The sequence below is a fragment of the Balaenoptera borealis genome (genome assembly GCF_965194805.1).
Source record: "Balaenoptera borealis genome assembly, chromosome: 9".
Classification (NCBI taxonomy): Eukaryota; Metazoa; Chordata; class Mammalia; order Artiodactyla; family Balaenopteridae; genus Balaenoptera; species Balaenoptera borealis.
Window position 1 is genome coordinate 108,577,667 of NC_138873.1, and position 27,066 is coordinate 108,604,732.

Consider the following 27,066-nt stretch of genomic DNA (forward strand, 5'->3'; position numbering starts at 1 on the left):
TGCACTAGGGTTCCTTTTTTGCCACATCCTTTCCAACACTTGTTATTTGTAGAATTTTTGATGATAGCCATTCCGACAGGTGTGAGGTGATACCTCATTGTGGTTTCGATTTGCATTTCCCTGATGATTAACGATGTTGAGCATCTTTTCATGTGCTTGTTGGCCATCTGTATGTCTTTGGAAAAATGTCTATTCAGGTCTTCTGCCCATTTCTTAAATCAGGTTGTTTGTTTTTCTTAATATTGAGTTTTATGAACTGTTTATATGTTTTTGATATTAATTCTTTATCAGTCATATCATTTGCAAATATTTCCTCCTATTCAGTAGATTGTCTTTTCATTTTGTCAATGGTTTCCCTTGCTGTGCAAAAGCTTTTAAGTTTAATTAGCCCCCATTTGTTTATTTTTGCTTCTGTTCCCTTTGCCTTAGGAAATAGATCCAAATATATTGCTACAGTTTATGTCAAAGAGTGTTCTGCCTATTTTTTCTTTAGGAGTTTTATGGTTTCAGGTCATACCTTTAGGTCTTTAATTCAGTTTGAGTTTATTTTTGTATATGGTGTGTGAAAATGTTCTAACTTATTGTTTTGCATGTAGCTGTCTAGTTTTCCCAGCACCACTTATTGAAGAGATTGTCTTTTCTCCACTGTATATTCTTGCTTTCTTTGCCATAGGTTAACTGACCGATAATTGGTTTATTTCTGAGCTATCTATTCGGTTCCATTGAGCTATGTGTCTGGTTTTGTGCCAGTACCATACTGTTTTGATTACTGTAGCTTTGTAATATAATCTGAAGTCAGAGCGTGTGATGTCTCCAGCTTTGTTCTTTTTTCTCAAGATTGCTTTGGCAATGTGATGTCTTTTGTGGTCCCATATAAATTTTAGGATTATTTATCCTAGTTCTGTGAAAAATGTCTTGGGCAATGCATTAAATCTTTAGATTGCTTTGGGTTGTATGGACATTTTAACAGTATTAATCCTTTCAATCCATGAACACAGGGTATCTTTCCATTTCTTTATATCTTCTTCAATTTCCTTCATCAGTGTTTTATAGTTTTTAGACTATAGATTTTTCACCTTGTTGGTTAAGTTTATTCCTAGGTATTTTATTCTTTTTCATTCAATTTTATATGGGATTATTTTTTTGCTTTCTCTTTTGGATAGTTTCATTATTAGTGTATAGGAAAGCAACAGATTTCTGTATATTAATCTCATACCCTGCAACTTTACTGAATTCATTTATTACATCTAATAGTTTTTTGGTGGAGACTTTACAGCTTTCTATATATAGTATCATGGCATCTGCAAATAGTGACAGTTTTACTTCTTTCCTTCCAATTTGGATGCCTTTTATTTCTTTCTCTTATCTGGTTGCTGTGGCTAGGACTTCCAATACTATGTTAAATAGAACTGGTGAGAGTGGGCATACACATTTTCTTCCTGATTTTAGAGGAAAGGCTTTCAGCTTTTTACCACTGAGTATGATGTTAGCTTTGAGTTTGTCATAAATGGTGTTTATGATGTTGAGATATGTTCCCTCTGTACCAACTTGGATGAGCATTTATCATGAGTGGATGTTTAAGTTTGTGAAGTGCTTTTTCTGCATGTTTTGACATTATCATAATTTTTACCCCTCCTTTTGTAAACGTGGTGCATCACATAGATTGATTTGCAGATATTGAACCATCCTTACCTCCCTGGAATAAATACCACTTGATTGTGGTGTATGATCCCTTTTATAAATTCTTGAATTCGGTTTGCTAACATTTTGCTGAGGATTTTTGCATCTATATTCATCAGAGATATTGGCCTGTAATTTTCTTTTTTTGTAATGTCTTTGTCTGGTTTTGGTATCAGAGTAATGGTGGTCCTATAGAATGAATTCGGGAGTGTTCCCTTCTCTTCAACTTTTTGGAATAGTTTGAGGAGGAAAGGCATTAGCTCTTCATTATATGTTTGGTAGAATTCACCTGTGAAGCTCTCCAGTCCTGGACTTTTGCTTGCTGTAGGTTTTTGTTTAATTGTAAATTTAATTTCACTACTAGTCACCAGCCTGTTCAGATTGTCTATTACTTTCTGATTCAGTGTTGGAAGGTTTTATGTTTCTAGAAATTTGTCCACTTCTTCTACGTTGTCCAATTTTTTGGCATATAACTGTAGTATTCTTTTATGATTTTTTGTATCTCTGTGGTAATGGTTGTCATTTTTCCTCTTTCATCTCTTATTTGGTTTATGTGTGTCCTCTCTCTTTTTTTCTTGATGAGCTCTCACTAAAGGCTTATCAATTTTGTTTATCTTTTCAAAAAACATAGCTCTTTGTTTCATTGATCTTATCTATTGTTTGGGGGTTTTGAGGTCTTCATTTTATTTAATATTTCCTCTGTGATCTTTGTCATTTCCTTCCTTCTTCAGACTTTCAGTTTTGTTTGTTCTTCTTTTTCTAATTCCTTTACATGGGAGAGTAGGTTGTTTGTTTGAGATTTTTTTCTTGTTTGTTGAGTTAGGCCTATACCACCATAAACTTAGAACTGCTTTTGCTGTATCCCATAGATATTGGAAAGTTGTGTTTCCATTTTCATTTGTCTTGAGGTGTTTTCTGATTTCCTCTTGATTTCTTCATTTACACATTGGTTTTTTTAGTAACATGTTGTTTAGTCTCCACAATTTTGTGTTTATCCCATTTTATTTCCTGTAATTGATTTCTAGTTTCATACCATTTTGGTTGGAAAAAAATGCTTGATATAATTTCTGTTCTCTTATATTTGTTGAGACTTGTTTTGTGGCCTAGGATGTGATCTATCTTGGAGAACATTCCATGTGCACTTGAAAAGAATGTGTATTCTTCTGTTTTTCTTTCTTTTTTTTTTTTTTATTCTTCTGTTTTTTGATTGAATAAATGCACTTTCCTATCCATTCCCCCATGTCAGCTTTGTGTTCCTTGGACAATCTCCCTAGCCTTCTGACATCTTGGAAGCCAAAACCTCACTATGAATCCTCACTTGAGCAAAATGAGAAAAATGCTTGACCATCACTCCTTGACACTGATCTCTATCTGGCCATGATTTGAGTACCCTCCATGCAACTGTTAGAATCTCTCCTTTTCCCATCACCTTGGGAGCAGCCCCATGACATCTTGCTCTGTTCTCCATGCTCCCTGACTGAGCCTCCAGGGGTTCATCTTTCAGCACGTTTGGTCACTTGGTACTTTGAACATTCAGTTCATGAAGCAAATCTTTTTGTTGCACCCCCAAGCCATTTAGTGACCCATTGCAGGTGTACCTAATGGAGAGATCTTACAAAAAGAAACAAAATGCTGGTGGCACAGGTGGAGCCACAAGATGCCCAAGAAATGACGTTAAGTGATAGACGTCATTAAGTGACGTTAAGTGGCTAGAGATAAAATAGAGAATAAAATAAAAGAGCCTTTCTTGCCAAATCATAGTAAAAGCATATTTTCTATTTACCCCATTGTCTTTCTGAGCCATAGTGTGATGCCACCAACAGCCATTCTTCCATGCCTTTTGGCAGTAATATGGATGGGGCATTTAGTTCAGGTCTCCCTTATTTAGTTTCTTCCTCATTACATTCAGGTTACCTCACTTGAAACAACAAGCCACATATTTTCATTAAGGTTTTTCTCTCTCCAGCAGACCAAAATCAACATATTCCCATGTAGTTTACAGGTTAAAATTCTGTTCTCCTGACAAAGACAGACAAAGATAGAAATGTTATTACAATAAGAGATTTTCTAATTGCTCTCTCCCTTTTATTCTGAATTTTCTAGGGATTGCCAGGAGAACACGGTATCCCAGGAAAACAAGGCATTAAGGGAGAAAAGGTATAGCTTCCGTTTCACTCACTTTGTATATTAAGTAGCTGGGTAGGAGGAAGAGACAGAGGGTCACAAGGACACTGAGGGAGTGAAAGGACAGGACAGGGCAGCTGGGATTGTGCAGGGGATTGATGTTCGCATAAACTATGGCATGAGTGGCATCCCTGGACACTGTGGCAGCCCGGGTTCCGGCACCGAAAATGCAATGTGACAAAATGAACTGCCTTAGAGATGAAGATCTCAGGACTCAAAAAACCTGTTTCAGGCTCAGCTCACAACTCAGGTATAGACCTAAGAAGTCTCAGTCTCTCAGGACCTGTTTCTTGATGTCTACATGGAAATAGTATTTTAGTACTGAACCGTTACTTGGGAGTAACTTAAAGAAAACATAAAGGTCATCTAAAGAACTATGTGAATAGATTTGTATATTTTTCGCATATCTATTTATACATGTACATACATTTCATGATACTGTAAACCTACTGTAACATAGCTTACCACAAGATCTAGGTGCACTTAAGGTAACAGAACAGTGTCCGTGTGGATTGGACGCTCAGTACATATCGTGGAATGAGTGAGTGAATGGGTGAGAGAATGCAGTGTGACTGACTATGATGACAACTTAATACTATGGAAACTGCTGCCTCTACACGTCCCACCATGAACCTGAGTGATGAAGTGAGAATCTTACCTTGTTTCCTCAGGGAGACCCAGGTGGGATGATAGGCCCTCCTGGACTTCCAGGTCCAAAAGGTGAGGCTGGTCTTCCAGGAAAAAGCCTGCCAGGGGAACCAGTAAGTACCAATCCTTTTACTAATATTTCCTTTGAAAGTTGATTAATTACTGTTTGTGTGTTCCCAGTTTCAGATCACAGGCATAGGAATGTTTAGGTCTGCAGAAAAAGAAGTATTCATCTTATTCTTTAGATCAGAGGTCTAATCTTTTTGGAAATTTGATGCAAGCAAAGGGCTCTCATCTGAAGAAAATGCACATACACGCACCATTTTTCATACAATTTTGGGAGATTCATAGGCGCCCCTGAAGCTTCTGCAGGTACTATTTAGGGATCTGTGAAGCCTAGTAAGGTATGCTAGTTTTAAACCATAAACCTTCCTTGGACAATATCTTAAAACAGAAGAACTGCCTGAAATTTCCCTTCTAGAGGTTCTGCATATATAGCCATAGGTGGTCATCTTTAAAAAATGTCCTTGTGGCCTGGGCTAATCCCAGGACATAGAAAACTGGATAGCTGGAAAATCCAACCCATATGCCTGTTTCATCTGCCTTTTTTTCTCATCCCCTTTGACCTTTTATATGAATAGTAATAAATAGTTCTCAATATCAGATGCCTCACTTTAAAGATGAAAACATCTCATATTTTAAAGTAGCTATACAAAATCTATAGCCTAGCGAAATTTGTGTTCCCTCTTCCTTACTGTTTTACAGAAAAGGTTTATTCAGAAAAGATGAAGAGCAATGAAATATTTTTGAGTTATGACTTCTAAGATGTAATTAAACTTTTTAGGAAAAGAAATGTATTCACTTCCTTTTCTCTTCTTTTTTCTTTTAGGGATCAGATGGAAATCCTGGAGCACCTGGTCCGCGAGGGCCAAAGGTAAAAATATCATAGATAATTTTTAAAGAATTACTAATTAATGAAATATAACTGGAAAATCCATGTCCCTTGAGCCTCACACTAACAGAAACATCTAATTGCACAGGGAGAAAGAGGGCTACCAGGTATCCACGGCTCCCCTGGTGACAAAGGCCCCCCAGGGATAGGAGTTCCTGGCCGAACTGTAAGTGAAATTCGATCAAGTTTTTGAAACCCTGTTGACCCAATGTTGTGAGATAAAATCCAGCAACAAATTTGAATACGGAGAAAAGAGTGAAATGGTCAGAGGAGATACAGAACATGCTAGTCAGAGAGCAAGAATTAATGGGCATTGTGGTTATATCCTAAGCACAGAAGGTACCCACTGCTTATTGACTTACAGAAGCTAATCACACATACACTGATTTTGAATTAGAAGAAGTTATTTAACACTTTATTCCTCCATTCTATACATTTAAAAGTACAAATGAGTGTAAGATTATGAGAATGCCCAATATTAGGTTATTATATATTACTGTTTGTTTTTAATTAGAATAAAATGAAAAGTTACTTTTAAAGTGAATGGAGTGCCTGTAAATGAGATGATATCAAAAATCTCTATGTAATATCTTAGAGAAGAGAGAATAGAGATAGTTTTTGATAGTTAAGACAAATAATAGAAAGTTTTTTGACGTGTTTTAGCTATAAGGGTAATAATGGTAATAATGACCATTGTATGCGTACTTGTGGACTAAATAGCAGTAAGAGGTAAAACTTTTCATTTACTATGAAAAAAGTTAAAAGATTTTGGGACAAGAAAAGTGAAATAGATGGTTATCCTAAAGACATTAATTTGGGGATTGGCCTTGAAATGAAATTATCGTGAGAGGTAAAAGAAGATGTAAATAGTGAATGGTTATATTGTGTGTGGTGTTTGATTTTCCAGGGTGAGAATATAAAGACCACTGGAGATGGGAGATTAAACAAAGTAAAAAAGTAGGTCAGGAAATTATTAGGGGAGTGAAGGAGGTTGAAGCGAAAAATAAACCAACAAACCAAAAATAACTTAAGGGCACCGTATAAATAGAAAGGAAGCAAAAAGGTAGCTTTGACAATATGAATATTTATTTAAAAGTAAGAAGGGAAAAGGCAGTGAGCAGGTAGTGAAGTCAGGTGCTGAGACCCCAGCTCTTCACTCACCCAGGTGGTCAGTCAGTTCCTCATCCAGGGGTCCATGGTCATGAGATAGGGATGGATCTGTCATCATTAGGTTCACTGATAATCTCCCAGCCTCATTTTAGTTACCCCAAATTCCAGTTTTCTAACATAGAAAAGAATAACTGAAGTTTTATTTCCAGTTCCCGTCACTGAACACTGGTTCTGGCAATTTCTTCAGAGAAATGACTCCCAGTACAAAGCAGGAAGGAAAGGAAGCCCCAAGCCGGTTACCCAGCGGCCAGCCAGCGTCTAGCAGACAGAGCTTGGGCGTGTTGTTTGTGCGCCCGTGACTGGGCAGGGACCGATGGCGGGCTCGGGGGCGGCCCAGGCGTCTGAACGCAGTTACGGTGGCGCTTCCAGCACTGCGTCTGGTCAGGCGTTCACCTGCCACCCAGAACTCTTGGCCAGCTTTGCAGAGAGTTTTCAGTGTGCAGGGTGGCAAGCCCTGTTGCCCGCTATGTAAATTACAGTACTTGGCCCTTTATCCCACTTGGGTAATCTATGGACATTCCCAGCAGAATTCTGATCACTGAATCTCCTTCTATGCAGGGCTCCCAAGGCCCAGCTGGAGAGCCAGGGATTCAGGTAAGCTACTTAACCAAGTTATCTGGCACAGCAAATCCATCTTGCTGACTGGGGCGGGGGGAATGGGGGCAATTACTAAAAGACTATCCTTATAAGTAACTATTTTCCCCCTTTTCCAGGGTCCTCGAGGTCTCCCTGGATTGCCAGGAGCTCCAGGGACCCCAGGGAATGATGTAAGGACAGTTTTTACCTACTTCCCCTCTCCCCCGCACCTGTTTTAATCTGAACCTGTGCCGAGGTGCAAAGATTTGAACATGCTGCTTCTGTTTTCAGGGAGCTCCTGGGACGGATGGAAAGCCAGGTCTGCCAGGCCCCCCAGGTGACCCGGTATGTTGACAGACCGTGCCTGATTTATGTATCCTTAACGCACCCAGAAGCCAAACAGCCTACCAAGCAAGTTTTGCTGTCCAAACTAATTAGAATGCTCAGTGGCTGCTTAGTGATTTTGTTTATCCCCATTTTTTTGTAGAGGGGAAAAAAATTCAAGCTACATCAGCATTTTTGTGTGTGTGATGAATACTTATTTCCTGAGGGTATAATTCAGTTGTATAATTTTTGCCCCAAGCTGAACCTTGGTGTATAATGTCTCAATCCCATGGAAAATTGAGTTAAAATACATAGCCACAGATTCTATTCTTTCTAATGCTGGTGACTAAATGAATTTCATTTTTCTAAATGAAAGCTTGCAGGTACGTTTCCCACAGTCTGGTACATCTCTATTGATTCTGTGGCTTTAAGAATGCTGAAATGGTTAAATTACAAAACTGGCTTGAGTAGCCTTTTCAGAACAGGTTTAGGCACTAAATGGGTGTTCCAAAGTTTTATTTTAGGTTAAACCTTGCTTTGAGTGACAGTGAAATCCCTTTAAATAGCCTCCAAATCGGCAGTTATAACTTAAGAAGCCATATGGTATATGACATTGTATTAAGAATTTTGCATAATAAAACCCAAATCTGGCCTCTCGGTTCTGAGTCTCACAAATCCTCCTACACCGTTTGAGCCTCACCTGCCATTATAAGTTACATGCAGAGGCGTATCTTGGCCTTTTAACTCCCTCGCTGAGTGAATCATGTGTGTATGTCTGTTGACTGGGAACCTTTAAAGCATTACTGGGGTTTACGGTGTCTCTCTGAAAGGACGCTTTAAGACAGAGGCCAAAGCACTGCCCGAGTCTTGTGTCTGTTTCTGGATAGGAAACATCATGTTGGCCAACCACCCTGATGGTGAGGCTCTTCTAAGCCCCACCATTTGTCACCATGGTGACAAATCTCAGCTGGCCTGGTGTTTTGAGGGAAAATATCTACATTTATTATGTTTGTATTGTATTGTGTGCCTGTATATGTATAAATACACGTATTTTGGATTTTTTTTCTCCTTATCCACAGATTGCACTTCCTCTCTTGGGAGACATTGGGGCCTTGTTCAAGGTACTCTGGCTATGTAAGAAATTATGTGTTAATTTCCGGGAAAAATCAGAAAGGAAATCTTTACGAGAATTTGAGTTAATTGCTTAGCCTGAATTAAAATTCAATTTCTTAATGGCACAACATCTTTCAGACAGAAAAAGGAACACGTGTCTGTATATGTCTAGTGCCACTTATACTCATTCCCCACTCTCTTCTTTACCAGCCTCTCATTTTGGGTGTGGAGGGGCAGGAGGAGCAGGGGAGGAGGGTGGTAGTTCCGGGATGAGCTGCGGGAGAGGAAGGGTGTCATTAACACCCGTGCGTAGACGTTCTCTCTCTGGAGCGATAGCCTTCTCTTAATGGTGTTTACCCACCCAGGCTCATCACTGTGAAACCCAATCCTTCTCACGGTATCTGCCCTGGCCAGTCCAGGGTGGAAAGCAATACTGCTCAATAAACAGCTAGCTTGCAAGGCTGAGTTTTTATGTCGTGGGATTTTACAAAGTGAGTTACAAAATTCCATAGCTGACAATGGCCCTAACACCTGTGACGCTGTTAAATAAAAGTGATCTCTACCTATTATCCACCTCACAGGGAATTCATCTTGCTACCATTTTTTTTCTCTAATACTTTCCTCTATTTTATTTGTAAAAACAGATGGGGGGAGGTTGATAATGGGACACCTGGAGGTTGTGTATTTGCATGCTTCTTTGTGGAATGCTGAGACTGAACCCAAATGAAAGTCTGTCCCTTTATATTCCACTCACACCTCATGTGTCGTATCTGTCAGTGTATGAATGGACAGTATATTTGTACACACACACACACAAGCTATGTGTGTGTATATATGTGATCTATTTTATATTCCCAGAATTTAGCCCAATGGTTCCTGCAACGACTTACTCAATAGTAGGCAGGCAGGAATATTTGTTGAATTGAATTCACAAGGCTAGAATTCTAGTAAATATATTTGTCAGGTGATAAAGGTTTTGAGAATAGTATATGAATATAAATGTAAATGTAGATATAAATATAAATATATAGAGGGGGGGTTTTAAGACTTTCAAAAGCCAACATTTTCTCATAAGTCAGAAAATAGTATTTATGGGGGCTTCAGGAGGATCTTATATTTATTGAGTTATGATTACATGCCAGGCAACACACTGCTTTACTTATATCATCTCACTTAATCTGCACAAGAATCCTATGAGTTCAGGCTGCGGAGTTTCCCATTCTGTACACGAGAGACCTAAATTCTGAGGAGTTAATTTAAGTACCTTGCTCAGAGTCACACAGCCAGTAAGTACGACATTAACACAGGAGTACAGGTCCTCAGACAGTCAGTCTCATGTTCTTTACGAGGGCAGTGATGTTGGAAATGGCAGGACTGTAGGACTTATATCATTCCGGAACAGTTAGGGTTCTTTAAGGATCAAAAAAAATTATTGACTATCCTGATAGGATGGGGGGCAGCTCCCACTACAGACAAAAAGACTGTAAACAGGCTCTGACAGGGGAAAGAACCAGGGCTCCGATGGCCTCAGACATAGTAGTCAACAGTTTCACCAGGGCAGCATTCCCTTAATAAATGCCCTTGCCGGGGTCCAGACCTAGCCCCACCTCATGGATGTTCTGAGTCTCAGGGGAGCCAGTTGGCAAGAGGTGGGCAGGACCCTTGACTGACAGTCCCAGCAAGCTGTATTCAATAGAAGAGAAGCATGTAGTTCCCCAAAGCATATGGGAATTTTAATCCTAATCCTGTCACCCAATACATTAACTGTCCCACTCTGTCTTAAAGTCTTTAGCGGATTTGATCGTCCTGCTTTCTGTTTTCAAAAACTGTGTTTGAATAAAGTGTTGAAAAGAATTGACGTATTTCCCAGCCCGAATGATGTATACCTTCAAAGACCTTCCTCCAGGTTAATCTGTGTAGCAATCCTTCTTTGAACGAGATTGTGTGTTAGCTAATAACTAATGCGTCTTTATCCTCTCCGTGAGAAAAATCTTAAAAGATATTTTTTCAAGAACCTAATGAAATCCACTTTTCCTTCATTTACCATTCTAGTAACCCTAACCTAAAGAAGATGAGGTCAGATTGAAATGACTCTAGAAAATCCTATTGACTTGTAATTATTCCCATTTTTTATGTTTTATTAAAACAATCATGAAAGTACCACAACATTGTAAATCAACTATACTTCAATAAAAATCAACTGAATAATCCATCCTAAAATGTTACTTATATACAAAGTAGAAATAGACCCACAGACATGGAAAACAAACTTATGGTTACCAAAGGGGAAACAGGGGAAGGGATAAATTAGGAGTTTGGGATTAACATATGAACACTACTGTATGTAATAGATAACCGGCAAAGACCTACTGTAGCACAGGGAACTATGCTCAATATTTTGCAATAACCTATAAGGGAAAAGAATCTGAAAAAAAGATATATATGTATGTATAACTGAATCACTTTGCCATTTACCTGAAATTAACACAACATTGTGAATCAACTATACTTCAATTAAAAAAAACAATCAATTGAATAATCCATTCTAAAATGTTACTATATATTGATATGCCATGTTATAATGTCTACAGATACAGTAGACATTCTTTATACTTTTTGAAATATGGAAAACTTTTTGGTTCTGAAGTCCTCAAGCGTCTCTACCTTCACAGCTTTTCAGATTTAGTAGGGGTGGTTCTACAATTATGTATGTGTTTCTTAACTCCTGTACCAGCACATTAGCTCAGTGGAATGATCCTAGTGGTAAAATTAGTTTGGGAAACTTTGCACATTCCAACTCCTCATGTATTCCAGCTCTAAGAAGGACAACCATAAAGAGAACTGTTCTGACCCAGCATTTTTTAGGCAAATTGCCTCAGAACCTTTTCAATATCATACAAAATTAGTCTTCCATGGAGCATATGTTTGGAAATCAAACTTGTGCTGATATACACTGGGTCAAAAATATTGAACTTCATGGGCTTTCTTGCCAGCTTCCCATCAATGCAAGCTTCCATTCCCTCTTCACGTTTAAAGATTCTTCCCTTTGGTTAAAAGGATGGAAGAATTGAGGCTTAGATTGTCCTACCTTTGGTCAATTGTTAAATTTAAGCTGTCTCCCCCACTCAGTCGTCCCTATTTTATGCCTTTCCTGATCATATTTTTATAACAGTTTATTTAAAAATAAGCCTCTGTAGGCTTTATGTGATAGGAAGTTTATCTTGTGAACTCAGATACCTAAATTGAAGCCTTTGCAGATCAGCTAAAGATTACAGAGAAGGCGATGGAAAGGTGATTCCACTTATATTTCCTATCTGCACTTGGATTTGACTTAGAAGTCAAGTCCCAGTCACTCAAATAATTGTTTCCCACATGAGTATTTCCCCTAACAAATAAAAGGTTAGTAAGCTGTGTTTAGGGTTCTCCAACTGATTGGGCTCTCAAAAGGGGAAATCCTTTCTTCACAGCTTTCTTTCTTTCTTCCTTTCTTTCTTTCTTTCTTTCTTATGATTTATGCTATTGGTTTTATGAGCTCTGTAATCTTGCTGGTTATTCCAAACTTTATTGCCACCTCCCTTTTTAAACATGCTGCTAAGCAATTGAAACTCTGTGTTCTTGACTTATGAGTTTATCTTTTAAAATAGTTTTTGCCTCCCCAAAAGTAGTCTTTCAAATTGAATAAATTAAGTTTCTGAAAGTAGAGTGACATAGCAATGGCTATCACTCAACTCTCACAAAAGTTCAAATAGAAGTTCAAATCCAATCAATGAATAATGAATCTCCAGTGACCTTATCTCTATCTTCATTAGAACTTCTGTGGCAACTGCCAAGCCAGTGTCCCTGGGCTGAAAAGCAACAAAGGAGAAGAAGCAGGCACTGGTGAGCCTGGACAGTTTGATTCTGTAGCCCGGAAGGTAAGAAGGGGGCTAAGTGTTGGTGGACCCTGGACGTGACACATGGTGCCTCCTCTCAGCTGTGACTGCTCTGTCCTCTAGGGCGATGTAGGGCCACGGGGTCCTCCAGGAGTCCCAGGCAGAGAGGGACCAAAGGTAAGGAAGTCTCTCCTCTGTGCAACCTTTAATTCAGGGTAAAAAAAAAGAAATACATTTTAAAATACAGTCCTTTTTCTAAAAATATTTTGGAAAAGTGGTGTAAAAGCCATTTGCAGATGTCATTTATTTTTTTCCCCCGATTCTGTCCAAATGACATGCCCCAAGTGTCCTGAGAAGAGATATGTTCATTTTCCCAAAAGATGACAAAATGACTGAGTGTACTAACTAAACGTATTGTGTCTCTAGGGGAGCAAAGGAGAACGAGGCTACCCCGGGATACCTGGGGAGAAAGGCAATGAGGTAAAAGGCTCTTCTCTGATCACGCAGCCCTACTGTTGATTCTTTCCATGTGACACAACAAAAGGACATCAATTTTCCTATATCTCCTGTTTGATGCTAAACAAATAGAAATGAAGACAGGTTTTTTCCAAACGTTAACACATTTTAAATAATACGTGGATGCTTATCCCCAGGGATCCAGTTTTTGAGACAAGGGAATTCAAACACAAAGTTAACATATCAGTTACTACGTTTCTGTTTTCTCATAGCAGGTAACAAGTCCAGCTCTCTCAAGATAAAAGCAAGGAGAAAGAGGAAAAGGAGATTTACTGAAAAGAGTCCCAAAGTAGCTCATAGAATTGAAGGAATAGTCAGCAGCCAGCCTAGGGATAGGGCAGCTCCAGAGCTCAGCAGAACTTCCCTGGGCCGCCGCTGTAACGTGACTCAGTTTCAATGACCTTGGTTTGTTTGTATCTCTGCTCAACTTTCAAACTCTTGGGAGGAAGAAAAAAAAAAAAACTCTCAAACGGGTCTGCTTGGACTGGTTTAAATCAGCTGCCCACCCTCCCACTAAGGTTCAAAGTCAAATGTGCTCTTGAGACGGTGGCATAATTTTCTGACTCTCAGCCGCACTGATGCTCAGGATAGCATTCTTTCCTGCATAATTTACACTAACGCTTAGGAAAAGCAATTAGGATGATGAATTCTTGTTAAACAGTTTTGATACTAATAATCCTTAATGAAAGTAAGTAAGCCATCTGGCATATATTAACCTTGATGTTAGTGCAGAAAATCAAAAGGATGTAAAGTAGATCTGTTTTTTGAGTTGGAGTTATATATTTCACATTATAAATTATCATCGTGTTATTGTTTTTAATTAACATGGATTCTATTCAAGAAAACTGTGAGGACTGGCTTGGTTTTTTTCCAAGTTAAAAATTGAAGAGCAAAGAAATACAACATTTATTTTCATCTGTAAATAAAACAGTAAAGGCATCTTATTTTCTAAATCAGGAAGAGTTATTGAGCTTTTGCATCTTCATGCGCCACAGAAGGTTGCACTAAAGTACAAGCACGGTGTCTGATTTTAATAGTCTAACAGCTTTTAACTGCCTAGACTCAAGAAGTAGGCTTTAAAGACAATTGAGAATGTAATAACAAAAAGATCAGGAAAGAATTGGAATTCAGGTTTTTTCATAAGTGACTCTAAATTAAATTTATTAGAAGTTAACTTTTATTGATTCTTCAGAATCCTTAGCACTCCTGGTGAACTGAAATCCCTCCTTAATTCCTTCACTATTTTAGTGTGCTTTTCCTTAAGTACACCTTGTTGACTCTTTAACACAGCGTACACAGACTTTGCACAAGACACTTAGATAGACAATTCCAGCTGGTTCAGAAGGAGATTCTTCACTGTTTCTTCACATCACATGAATAGTATGAATAAACCTGAAGTAACATACTAGCTCAGTTGGGCCTTTGTTGGGTAACGGGGCAATGCAGCTTGTCCCTCTCAGGCAGGTGGGAAATATTGAATATTATCTTGTCTTCTACTTGGACCCAGATACTCCCTGAAATTTTAATTTGTTGATTTGTTTAAGTGAATGAAACTTTGCCCAAGAACATAGGTATTTCCAGCTGGCCAATAAACTATACTATTTTAATATGCATATAATATCTAATCATACAAAATCTAAGATGTCTGTTCTACCCTTAGTGGAAAAGATGCAGAAGGACACCCTGTCTCTTTGAGGAATTCCCAATTATTATTTAATAATTATCCAATGGTCGATTTAATCCATTTGGGAACTTAAAGAGAGGAGTTGCCTTTCGGTTTATTGCTTTTACAAAAGTGACATTATCCTCAACGGTTTTTGCAGATGTTATTTCACAACGCAAGGTAGCAAATTAGCAGATGCTGATAGAACACAGACTAACCTCTCATAGTCAGAGGGAATTCTTGCTTGGAATACAGGTCTTTCTACAATATTTTAGAATAATAATTGATAAACAGGACATGAAAAATATTGTCAGCCATAAGTTGTAGCAATGGAAAAATAAATATTCTTGGTAGCAACTGAGATAGGACTTGCAAAATCAAAATATCAGAATAGGGAAAGAACTTAGCTCTAATGATCCTTGACTATGCAGTAAATTTTAATTTGTATTTTAGTTTGGGCCAATATGCTAAATTGACTGTTCTACTCTTTAATATGTATTTGTCTTCTTTAATGACCTTCTTGTCTTGTAAAATTACCTGCTTGCCCTTTATACATTCATAGTAACTTTTACCCTTACTACAGAATTTCAGCTTGTTCAGAGAAAGATGGCTGAGAATAATTTTTTTTTTTATTTATGGACTGAGGTTTACTTTAAAGTTTAATGTGGTCATCAAAGGTTAATGAGTCCCAAGCTTATAAACTGGACTACCTAAAGACTCACTCAGCATCTCTAGACTGATTCAGTGTTGAGACTAAAAGTAGCAAAAAAAAAAAAAAAAGAATACATATGAACACACATATCTTATACACGTACATACAGAGAGAATTTTATGGAAATGTGGGTGTTTTGAGATAAAGCAATTTGTGGCATAGCATTTATAATCTCCAGACATTTAGAGATCCATTCCCAAAGGAAATTTGTTTCCTTTCCACTTATAACCCCATAAACAAGTTAATGGTGGGGGAATAAAAAGAGTCAATACAACATGCCAATGTGTACCGCCCACAACTGCACATGGGCACATGCGTGCACGCACACACACACACACGCGCACACACACTGAGCATTGCCAGTGAGGATGATACCATCTTGAAGAAAGTATATGTCCACATTAACACAAGTATAGATAAGATTTTACCCAAGACTCTTGTTACATGAGGAATTTCGGCACATTCAAGGAGAGCCTTTCCAGCATTTCTTCACCTCCTGTCACATGGAAAAACCTGAAGGAATATATGATCCCATTAGGCATTAGATGGACAGACCTGGCAGAGCTTGGTCCTTAATCCCATTGATGTAAAGAACCTTGATCCTGTAGAACTTTGATCCTCTAGAGCTCCCATAGATAACTATGTAGCAATTTTACCATGGTCACTTCACCTGATATTTATAATATGTATAAAATGCATATTTCATCACAGTAAAGAGTAAAGGAATTTATTATAACGATGAATGCTTTGGCACTATAAAAGGATTACTCAGTAAGAAAATTTCAATCCTGAAAAAGTGGAACCGTTCAAAATAGAACTTGACACGTCATATGGTTATCTGAAATAATAAATGGGTTTTTAAAAGCATATTTTTCCCATTGTAGAAGTCATCTGAGTTCCTTATAGAAAATTTGAGAAATACACAAAAGCACTAAAAAGACAAAAGTTATTCCTATTTGTACTTCTCCCACTGTTGGTAAAAGTCATATTATTGTCCACAACCCCTCATCCACAATTCCAAAGTTCAAATGCCTCTGAAAACCCGGGAAATTTTTCCCAAGTTTGCAGCAGATTTATTTGGCAGCAAAATCTGACCTGAAGTCATATGGAGCTAGTCTATTTATCCCACTTGGTGAGACTATCATGTGTTTTGCCATAGAAATATTTGTGAGTTTATTAGCAGGTGCTGCCTCAGGTGACATGGGAGTGTTATGTAGTATCCGATATGAGACTGTGTTCCCTTTGAAACAAATCTGAAACTTCAGAACCCTGAAACACACCTGGCACTAAAGTTTCCAGATAAGGCATTATGAGCCTCTATCAGTCTCATATTTTATGAAGTGCATTTTCTAATTTTTTAATAATTTGGACCCTACTCTATGTAACATTTTGTAACGTTTCCTTTTCTTTGTTATTCAATAGCTTTTGAAACATGATTTTAACAGTTGCAAAACATATTACGGATTTTATGTAACTTATTTAGCTAATATTCTGTTGCTGACTTACTTGGTAAAGGAACAAATTAATTACACGAGTTATCAGTTAACCTTACCAATTCTTCCTTGAATATATAAATGTATCCAGTATAATTAGCATGACGCTACAAATCTTAGGCGGGGCCTGAGAGGCTATCCCTTTACTTTTACGCTTAAGCCATTAAAGGGTTCTAAATTTCACTTCGCCGATGAGCGGTATTTCTTATAATGAACTGGCCGACTGAACTAAATACTGTATCATAAAACGGAGTCCGTTGTTCCCACCAGCTGAAAGAAGCATTAGTGTAACCGTGTATTTCTTCGACGGCATTCTGCTCATCTGAAATTTGTATTTTCATGCTTTAGCAGTGCCGGCTTCTCAAAGATGCTGTTGTCGATGGAGGGGCTCTGTGAGATCAGAATTGTTCTATGAATCACCAACACATGAAATTATGTTTGTAACAAATTCCATGTCGTGGCATTTTAGCCCGCCATCCTTACTCTTAGAAAACGGGTGTTTGCAGATGACAAATGTGTTTCTTGATTAGCCAACAAAGATGGGTAGTTTTCAATCGTCAAAATATTTGATGAACTAAAATGCTTTGTTTCCAATGATGTAACAGATTTTACGGTAGGAACTATCTCTTTTAGGGTCTTCAAGGCGGTCCGGGCCTTCCAGGTGCTCCTGGCCCGACTGGACCCCCTGTAAGTATTTGCTAAAATGGTTTCTCACACTTCATATCTGCTGGTATGATGCAAAGTGAACTAACATTCTTTATTGCTTTTTGTTCTCTGTTCCTCTGTGTGGATTATGCAGCTATTGCTGGGGAAAGTAGCATCCAACATCTCAGATTTTTGTTAGTATTCCTTAAGGCTGCTCGGGGTTGTGGAGACTTGTCATGAAAATTCTACCAGACCAGAAAGCAGTCTGTGATGAAGCAAGTCTATTTGAATAGACGTTGGATGTAGAGGAGCGTTATCTTTTTTAGCTATAATTTTTCTGGCATTAACCGTAGGGAGAGATATTCAGATGGTTACACCCTTACATTTTTAAGCGCCATAAACTAAGAATTTATTCTCTAGACAGAAAAAAACAAACGGGTCAAGGATTATCAGGTTCAATTTACTTTTATTCCTGTTTCTGACTTAAAATACGCTCTACTTTAATCGGCACTTTTTTCCGCTGTCTCTCTCAAACACAGCATCAGGGCCTTTTTGTCTTCAGTTACCCTGTTTGCTTAAAACAGTCTTTTTTCTTTCCCACCTGCTAAACCCAGCCGCTCATTAAAGCAGAACTCAAATCTAGAGTTGCCAGTTAAAATACAGGATATGAGGCTCAATTTGAATTTCATGTAAATAAATACTTTCATAGCATGTTTGTCCCAAATATTGTATTTTTATTTGCTAAATCTAGCAACCCTACTCAAGCCTCAATTTTTCCAATTCTTTCCTTCTTAGAGTGCCTAGGCAAATGGTATGTAGGAATGTAATCGTGTTCTTTCATGTTTTGAATCATGGGTTTGCCATAATGAAAATTTTACCCTTTATGCTTTCACCACAGTTATATAGAACAAACCTGGCTCTAAATTGTACACTAAAATTAAAAGTTAAGAGAAAGAGTTGTGAAAGGAGCCATGGAAATGATAGCTAACTCTATTCTCAAAGAAGATCTTAAACTAAATTTTATTTTCCATTGGTAAAATGCAGATCGCATAACTCACCTTGTTAATTCTGCTCTGTGGAGTATTTAAAATGTTGATCACTACCAAAATTATAGCTCATTTAGGAAGGCATAATGCTATGTAAATTGCCATTTAAACAGCAAGGCTAAATTCTTAAATGTATTAAAAGGTTCCAGTTAAGGTCATTAAATGTGGTTGGCCAAGGTGAAAAAGCGACCACAAATACAAATTTTATCCTTCCAAGGGCTTATCAGCAGGTTACAGCTGCTGTATCAGCCTGAAGAAATATAAGCTTAGAAGACTGATTTAATTAGGATCAAATGACCTTCGAAATGTATCAATTTGAGCAACCAACTTCCAATACCCTTGGCCGTTTAGTTGTTGTTTCTGTAACAAACTTAGTTTTGTGTTTTACAGGGCTTGTTGGGAAGAACGGGACATCCGGGTCCCTCGGGAACAAAGGGTGACAAGGTACAGAGGGAAAGCCTCACTTACTGTCCAAATTGGGGCTTGGGGTAGGGGCAAGTTGAGCCTACTTACAGAGAAATCCATAAAATCAAGCAAAGCCTCAGAGTATTATAGGAGTGGTGTCAGGGAAGTGGGCTTGGAAAGACATGGGTCCCCAAATTGGTCTGAAGACAAGAGATATGTTCCCAGGGAAGAGGATGAATAGCACATGGGTGCCACACAGCAAACGTCCAAGCTGAACTCAGGGTCCTGGGCATGCACCGTGGGGAAGGATGGGTGAGGGTCACCTCCTGATGAGGCGCAGGAAGGTAGTTTGTATCTGGAAGTCCAGCCGCAGGTGCCAAGGCTCCCGACAGCAGGCTAGCTCTCAGAACCAGGATTCCAGTAAATGACGTGCTTGCTGAGAAAATCTGCAAGTTCTGTCCTTAGAGGGTCGTAGGGGAGATCCGCGAAAGAACCAGCACAGCTTGCTTCCTGGGGAGTCCGGTTGACAGGACAGATGGGTTGCTGTGGTCAGCAGGGAGAACCAGCAAAAGAGGAGTCCCAGCAGGAAGATCACACAGTTACCCAATTTAGGATCTAAAGTGTCACCCACAGTGTGATAGAGCCAGCACATGAGTCACACGGACTAACTCTTTGGATGAGAGAAATTTAAGAATCCGGAGTCCATGTGAGCCACTCAAGTGGCTTCTACCCTAAAATGACCACAATGGGGCATAATGGCATCGAGGAGCAAAGGAATCCCCCCCAAACTGAAAGGCAACAACGTGCTTATTCTGGACAGTCTCAGCACAGTTTTTCTGATAGCATCCCGGGGAGCTTGCCCAACTCCACCAGCCTTTTTGATCTGTTCTCGATGGAAATTATTCAGTCAGAGATTTGCCTTTTGAAGTTAATGGGAATTCCACACTGAGATGAGCTTTGGGGCACAATCAAGAATGAAAATATGACTATTAATTGTGCCAGAAAAAAAAAGTCCTTTCAATAGGCGCATATTTTCCTTGTTTGTTGTCCTCTCACGGTTCATGAGAACCATGACATAATTGTCTGAAGGACACTGCCAGCAGAGCCCCATGTGTCTTAGAGAGAGAGCCGCCATCAGAGCAGTTTGGGAAAAGATACAGTATACTCATGGTCACTCCTTCTCAGGCAGATACATTGCAAGAAAAACTTTACAGTTGGTTTGTTTTTTTTTTGTTTTATTTTGTTTGTTTTTTTACAGTTGGTTTTTATTGATAAAGATACAATCAAAAGGTTTCTATGATTCTTTGGTTACTGAAAAAATGGGGAGATTGGAATGAAATCCTTCATCAAATTTATGAAAATAGACTAAAATCCCTCAAAATTCTTGGGCATTTTAAAGTAGGAATTTTACTCTCTCTGGATTCTTTTTTAATTAACCATTTCTTGCCATCGCCCCTGATATTGAGGGACTCCAAAGATTTTATGAGGCTATTATTCTAAAAAAAAAAAAAAAAAAAGCAGTTACAGGAAAAACTGGTTAAAGGCACCAAAAGGAGTATCATACCTCTGTTTATCATGGACCAATAAGCATCCTATGTTTTATCAAAATAAAGATGAAATCCCATTTTTCAAGTTTCAACTTGAATGCATTTCTCACACATTTCATTTTCAGTCTGCTTTGCCTGGAAGCAGAATGTCCGAGGCTGTTTACATTGTAAAGAACATTTCCCTTATACAGCGTTGTACCACGGTCACCTCTGCTCAGTGGGACATGCCTGATATTCACTTAGGATGTGAAAGAAGGTTTTCCTCCTGCAGACACACACAGGTTGTGATTTCCTACTTTAGTCAAAGCATGTGGATGCCCTCTCTGGTTCCCAGAAGATGAAGGTGGTGGAGGTGAGGCTAGGAGCAAGGGTCTGACCCAAAGAGCCGTGTTCCTGAGCTGCCCCAGCCTTCAGGAAGTGTCCTCTGCACCCCCATGTGGGGAGAGTTCCCCCAGCTGCACTCGAAGTCCAGGACCTGGTCATCTGCTTGTCTGGTTCCGTCTAAAAATAAGCTTCATCCCTGGCGCTCACACCGTGAGGATCCGAATGCCTGTGGGAAAAGGCATTTACCTTTCCCGTGGTCTAGTAATGTTAATTCCCCAGGTGAGGGGAAAAGCCCCGCTGAATAAGACTTTGCAAGGGTGAACAAAATGACAAGTCATATTGACTTCAGAATGTGGCTCTCTGAGCAAGCGCGGTCGGGTTCACAAACCTGGAGTAGAAACGTCTAAGCCATTGATGTTGGTCTGTGTACCCCCTTGCAGGGCAGCGAGGGACCCCCTGGGAGACCCGGACCACCTGGACCACCTGTGAGTTGTTTCAGGTTTAAAACAAATTCATGCATCTACTTAAGACTTGTATAAACAACAAGGTCCTATTGTGTAGCACAGGGAATTATATTCCCAATCCTGTAATAAACCATAATGGAAAAGAAAAAAAAAAAGGATTTTACTTTTTTTGTTTGTTTTTTTATTGTTGTTTTTTTAAATAGGCTTTATTTTTTTGGATGATTTTTTTATGTCTGCAGGAAAATTTCACAGAAAATACAAAGAGTTCCCATATGGTCCTGCCACACACACGCAGTTTCCCTCATCATTAATATCTTACATTAGTGTGGAATTGTACTCTTATTAAAAGTATAAACTTTATAGTATGTGAATTCTATCTCAGCTTGAAAACCAAAATATATGTATAAAGATCCTTCTAACTCTGATATAATGATTTTTCAGTGGCATGTATAACAAACTTATTATTATGATGTATATGTTGAGAAATATTATTTGTCACATTAACTATCCAGGTAATATAATTTCTTTCTTAGAGTAGAATTTTTTACAGTTGAGAAACTGATATTGATACATTATTATTAACTAAACTGTATAGTTGACCTTGGGGTTTACTTTTTCGGTTGTATGGTCCATTAGTTTTGATAAGTGCATAATCTCATGTATCCACCATTACGGTACCATACAGAACAGTTTCACCGCCCTAAAAACGTCCTGTGCTACACTTGTCCATTGCTCACCTCCCCATCCCTCAAGCCGCTAGAAACTGTTGGTCTTTTTACTATCTCTATACGTCTGGCTTTTTCAGAATGTCCTATAGTTGAAATCAAAAAAAAGCTTTTATGACTCAGAGGTCAGACTACATTTAGATATTCTCAAGGATAAAAGTCATCTGAGTTTTATGTATACATGCGAATGACAGCCAGGGTGGCTTAGGGGAGCCCTGATTCCCGCATTAGCTCAGCCCTGAGGCACACTGCTCCGATTTGCAGACTGCGGGCCTCCCCTGCTGTGGACTCAGTTCAGGTAGGTGTGCACCCCTACGCTCCACTTCCTGCCTGGGGGACCCTGGGAAAGTCATTCAACCTCAGTGAGCCTCATTCACAGAAAAGAGAGGGGCTGTAAAAAGACATCCCTTCCGGCAATGTGAGCTGGTAGAAAAATTGTGTTGTGCTGTGTGTATTCATTACCATCCATGATGCCCGAGATGCAAAAGGAAATGCTATTTATATGGCACCTTAGTGAATGAAACGTACAAGGGCCACCGCTGCTTTCGCGCTAGGGATTGAGACAGACGTGCATCTACCTTGTCGGGAGGCCGGGGAGGACAAGGGCGTCTCTCCGGAGCAAGTCTGCCCTCCAGTGGGGTCTCGCTCAAACAGCATCACAGCGTCCGCCCAGCCAAGCGTTCTTTCCCACCTGCCTCAGAGGGAGAGGTGAAGAAGCCAGACTCCCCCGCAAGGGGCAGAATTCATCCGTGACTTTTGTTTTTTTTCGGAGAAAAACAATCAGAAGTTTAACAGCATGTGTGCTTCCTATATGCAAGGGAGACATCCAGGAAAACTGAGTAACGCCCGGAAATGGCCCAAGTCCTCACCTTAAGTACCATCCTCAGCGAAAAACAAGAGAAAGGAAGGGTATGCCTGCTCTGCAGGTTCAGGTCGCAGCTTTCTCCATGGATGAGAGTTTCCTGAGATGCTGAAGACAACAAAGATACATCGCTAGTCGGCGTGCGATCGCACGTGTGCGCACATCAGTGAATACACAGGCACTCTGTTTCCCTAAACATGCCCTTCGGTTTTGTTTTACTTACCTTCTCCCCTGGCAAGGAAGCAGGGCAGGCAGCATCTGAGGCTCCACCACTAAAATACCCTCCCTCCCCAGTGGACAGAACACCAAAATACAACATGAGCTCCCCAAAGGGACCTCTATTTTACGATGGACTTAAGAAATCTCCCTTGCCCCCCACCCCGGTTCTCCAAAACTGTTTATTCTTCAAAACAAGTTAAGTGTTGTCTTTTCTGTGAAGCACCCCGCTGCGGCCCTGTAAATCTCAGACAAAAGTATCCTTCCCCCTCCAGGACTAAATACAGTAGACGTTCAGCAGTTGTCAAATGAACGAGTGCAATACTGAAGGGGTACATGAACAGAGCATTTTTCCTTCCTTCACAAGTGTTTGGAAGATGCACGCAGATCACGCGCCCTGAGCACCACTGACCACCGTGGTCCAAAAACGGCAATGATGGCTCTTCAGTTTTGCAGCTGAAACGTGGAAATCACAATAAAGGAAAACGCAGGTTATGATTCTATGGGAATTTTTAAAAAGAAGGCTAGAAGATCCTAACTAAAATTTTCATATGCAAATTTTTCCTGAATGCCAAAATGTATGATTTTGAAAGCCTCTCAGATTAGTTCTCTTTAAGTGTTAGTTACTCTGGGGCTTTGCATTCACAGGTCAATTTATTAGGAAGTTCCCGTTCCCTCTTGTTCTAAAGAATATGTTTTTGTAGAAACATCCACACAGGGTTGTGAGTGACGTCATCTCCCCCATTTCCCTTAATTTTCTATTTAGTATGAAGAGAGTGTGGAAAAAAATTACCTTTCAGTAGCCAAATTGTTCCCTATTCACATCTTCATCAGCACTCCTGTGTTATGACCTGCAGGTCAGCAGGCTATAAACAGTTAGCATAAGTTGGCAATTCCGAAACTGAATTTTAATGAACAAATAGTACTTTCCTCTGAATGCATTAGTGTCTCATCTGTCAAGCCGGCACATTCATCCCAGCCCCGCCAAAAGTGTGTGCGTGTGCTCCGGGTGGAGCTCACATGCCTTCCGGTTTTGTCTTCTACATTTGCTTTAGAAAAACCAAAAATGGGAACGTTATAATTTTTACCGATAACATGAAACTCAGTTTCTATAACAGCGTAGGAAAAATATCATTTGGTGAAACAACAAAAGGTAGAGATGCTCACTGTTAACTTCAAAGGATAACTCCATGTGTCATTTCTTTTCTAAGGGTGTACCATTCAATGAAGGAAACGGAATGAGCAGTTTATATAAAATCCAGGTATCTACTTTTCTAATTACGTCAAATCACTTTCCGGTTATGGGTTACTACAAATTCTTCTCACCTTTGTCTTTTTCTTTTGAAGGGAGGTGTGAATGCTCCCAGTTATCCAGGGCCACCTGGCCCCCCTGTGAGTACAGTTGTTTATCACCAAGCGTATTTTAGCTGAGCAGCCTCACACACACACACACACAAAGACCTCCTAAGTTCACTGAAAAGTACGTGTTACAAATATAAACAAAATTTTCTGCAGGAGGAAATAAACCAATTCTAATAACATTGGGGAAATGTACACAGTCAAAATAAAGGAAAACAGCATTCTGCGGAGTGGTGTCACTTTTTGGAAATCTGAGAACTAAATCAATGTCCAAGCAATCACCGTCATGGGAGTTCCATCAAGTTATATTTCCTCATCTTATTATGCTTCAAATCCAAACCATAGCAAAACAAAAGTTGCAGAGATTTTTATGTGTGTTAAAGCAAATTGGATAAAAATTCTTCATAGTTTGTAATTTTGCTTCGGTCGTTATTTTCAAGATGACTTCTCATATTTTTCTTACAGGGCCCCAAAGGTGATCCTGGCCCGGTGGTATGTATATTCCCATGTTTTGTGTCATTTAGAAAATAAATCTTTATTCGCGTTTGAAAGAAGACCTTCAGGAGAGATGCCTGCCTTCTGAGATGTCCCTTGGTTAAATGGAGGAAGTGGGCACCTCCTCATTTCAGGATGCCTCGGTCCTGATGTGTCCCTGCCCTTGACGCTCTTCCGTCAGTGAGATTTTAAAAATCACCCTGGGCTGGAGGAAGGTGCATACAAAGCTCCTGAGAAATAGGACACTTTCTTCCAACAGGACTATTTTGATGATTGATTCCATGTTAAGTAGATCATGGGAGAAAACTATTTATTGGAAAGAAATTCCTTAATAGGTCTGCCGTCTCCCCCACCGACAACTACAACAAGACAGGGACGGTTTATTTGCTTTGACTGTCTTGGGCGGTTGTTCTGGAGGCGATGTGGTGCGCTGTCAGAACCCTGCTTATTAGGAGCGATGTTTCAGGAGGTTCGCCCTCAGCCTGGGAAGAGATCCTGTGCTCCAGCCTCTTCCGAAGGATGAGGATTGTTAAGCATCCTTCTCAGCCATGGAGCGGCACTGTAAAAGTCCTGCCAGATGCAATTCCATTCCCTTTATTCCTTGGCAGATTTTCCTGTCATGTCCTTTTCAGGCATGTGTCCTGTCCTTCCTATTTCATTTCTGTGTCCTTTAACCTTTGGGTATATACTTGAAACTCAGATGTAGCTGAAAATGAAATAAACTTTCAAACCACCTTCCATTGCCATGGGAAGAAATTGCAGACCCTTTCATTACAGTGGAGTTTGGTAAAACTAGATGAATAAATTTTAAACAAGCGAAAGAAGAGCCATAAAAAGCAATCTTTTTACATCTAAGTAGATGTTCAAAGGAGATGCATGAAAGAGCTTATTTTTTATTATTGGGCAATATATATTAAAAGCCAATTTGTTTTCCCCTATGAAATGCCCAGTTTGTAGCATTTTCCGAACCCCAAATATGTCATTTAGAAGTTTCCGTTGTTTCATTATTCATGCTGTGCTTCCTTTATCTGTAACGTTTTTTAATGCTTTCACCTCCGCCCGCATATCCTTCATTCCAATTTGAATCTTCTTTCATCTTATTGATAAAAATTTCCTCCTGGTCTTTCCTTCTCATACTCACACACACAAACATCCCCTCTGAATCATTCAGGGACACATAGGCTTCTCACCGACTTTTCTGGAACACCCAAGTTTTTAAGTTAGTAACTGTAGATTAAGGCGAGAAACCTTTTTAAAAATTATTATAATAAAGGATAAATTATAATTCACTTGGATTGGAAAGTGCGTGGCAACAGAAATGTAGACAGCATTGAGTAGAATTTGAAGAGATTAGGCTTCAAAGTTTTTTAGCTGCAACAAAGAATAAAGAATAAAAACTAAGTGGACGACGTTCCTTGCTTTTAGAGACGTGAATTAAGTGGGTGAAGCACAAACACAGACATGTGGAATCATGAAATTAACTACCGAGTAAACCTTCAGGTTTATCTTAGATAAAACTTTACATTATTCCTTTGGGCTCCATGTCACCACCACTGGGCAGCTCATTTCCAACCAGTTGCCCCGAATAGAGAAATACTACCTCATAGCATAGAGATAGATAAGCCAGGAATGGTGGAGTCACAGGTCACAGAGCAGAAAATGGAAAAGTCCCATCGGGGTAGGTGTGGCGGAGATATACTCTTCCAGCATCCTTCAAATCCCAGGACACCAGATCTGTACCACTGTTTCTAATCTTCTCAGTGAACCTTTACAGATAAAAATTACCCTTAATTGAATTTATTATCTTCAGAGGCACTCCATTTCATTCCCTTGGTATTCAATTTATAATTGGCTTTCAATTAAATATTTATTATTAGCTACTTTCAAACAAATATTGATTGATAGGCTGAGCACTGTCCAACCAATTCCTCTGTCCTAAGGTTAGTTGAGAATATAAACAAAGAGAATCAAAGAGCTTATTTCCTTTGTCAGTAACCCAGAGCCTCTATTACAGAGCTTCATGCAGAATAGAATCTGAACATCTTTTTTTTCTGATTGACAGGTTACATATTGGT

At 39.3% G+C, this 27,066-nt stretch overlaps 1 protein-coding gene across 3 annotated transcripts in view; it reads left to right on the forward strand.

The window, feature by feature from the left end:
- COL19A1 (collagen type XIX alpha 1 chain) overlaps window positions 1–27,066 on the forward strand; it is a 374,472-nt gene that overhangs the window by 300,825 nt on the left and 46,581 nt on the right. For all 3 annotated transcript variants that reach the window (XM_082405049.1, XM_082405048.1, XM_082405047.1), the window contains 17 exons: window positions 3,784–3,837; window positions 4,536–4,625; window positions 5,402–5,446; window positions 5,553–5,630; window positions 7,193–7,228; window positions 7,348–7,401; window positions 7,502–7,555; window positions 8,614–8,655; window positions 12,457–12,561; window positions 12,643–12,696; window positions 12,946–12,999; window positions 17,537–17,590; window positions 18,985–19,038; window positions 21,311–21,355; window positions 24,349–24,399; window positions 24,485–24,529; window positions 24,962–24,988. In XM_082405049.1, the coding sequence (XP_082261175.1) occupies window positions 3,784–3,837; window positions 4,536–4,625; window positions 5,402–5,446; window positions 5,553–5,630; window positions 7,193–7,228; window positions 7,348–7,401; window positions 7,502–7,555; window positions 8,614–8,655; window positions 12,457–12,561; window positions 12,643–12,696; window positions 12,946–12,999; window positions 17,537–17,590; window positions 18,985–19,038; window positions 21,311–21,355; window positions 24,349–24,399; window positions 24,485–24,529; window positions 24,962–24,988 (942 nt within the window). The remainder of the gene's footprint in view (window positions 1–3,783; window positions 3,838–4,535; window positions 4,626–5,401; window positions 5,447–5,552; window positions 5,631–7,192; window positions 7,229–7,347; window positions 7,402–7,501; window positions 7,556–8,613; window positions 8,656–12,456; window positions 12,562–12,642; window positions 12,697–12,945; window positions 13,000–17,536; window positions 17,591–18,984; window positions 19,039–21,310; window positions 21,356–24,348; window positions 24,400–24,484; window positions 24,530–24,961; window positions 24,989–27,066) is intronic.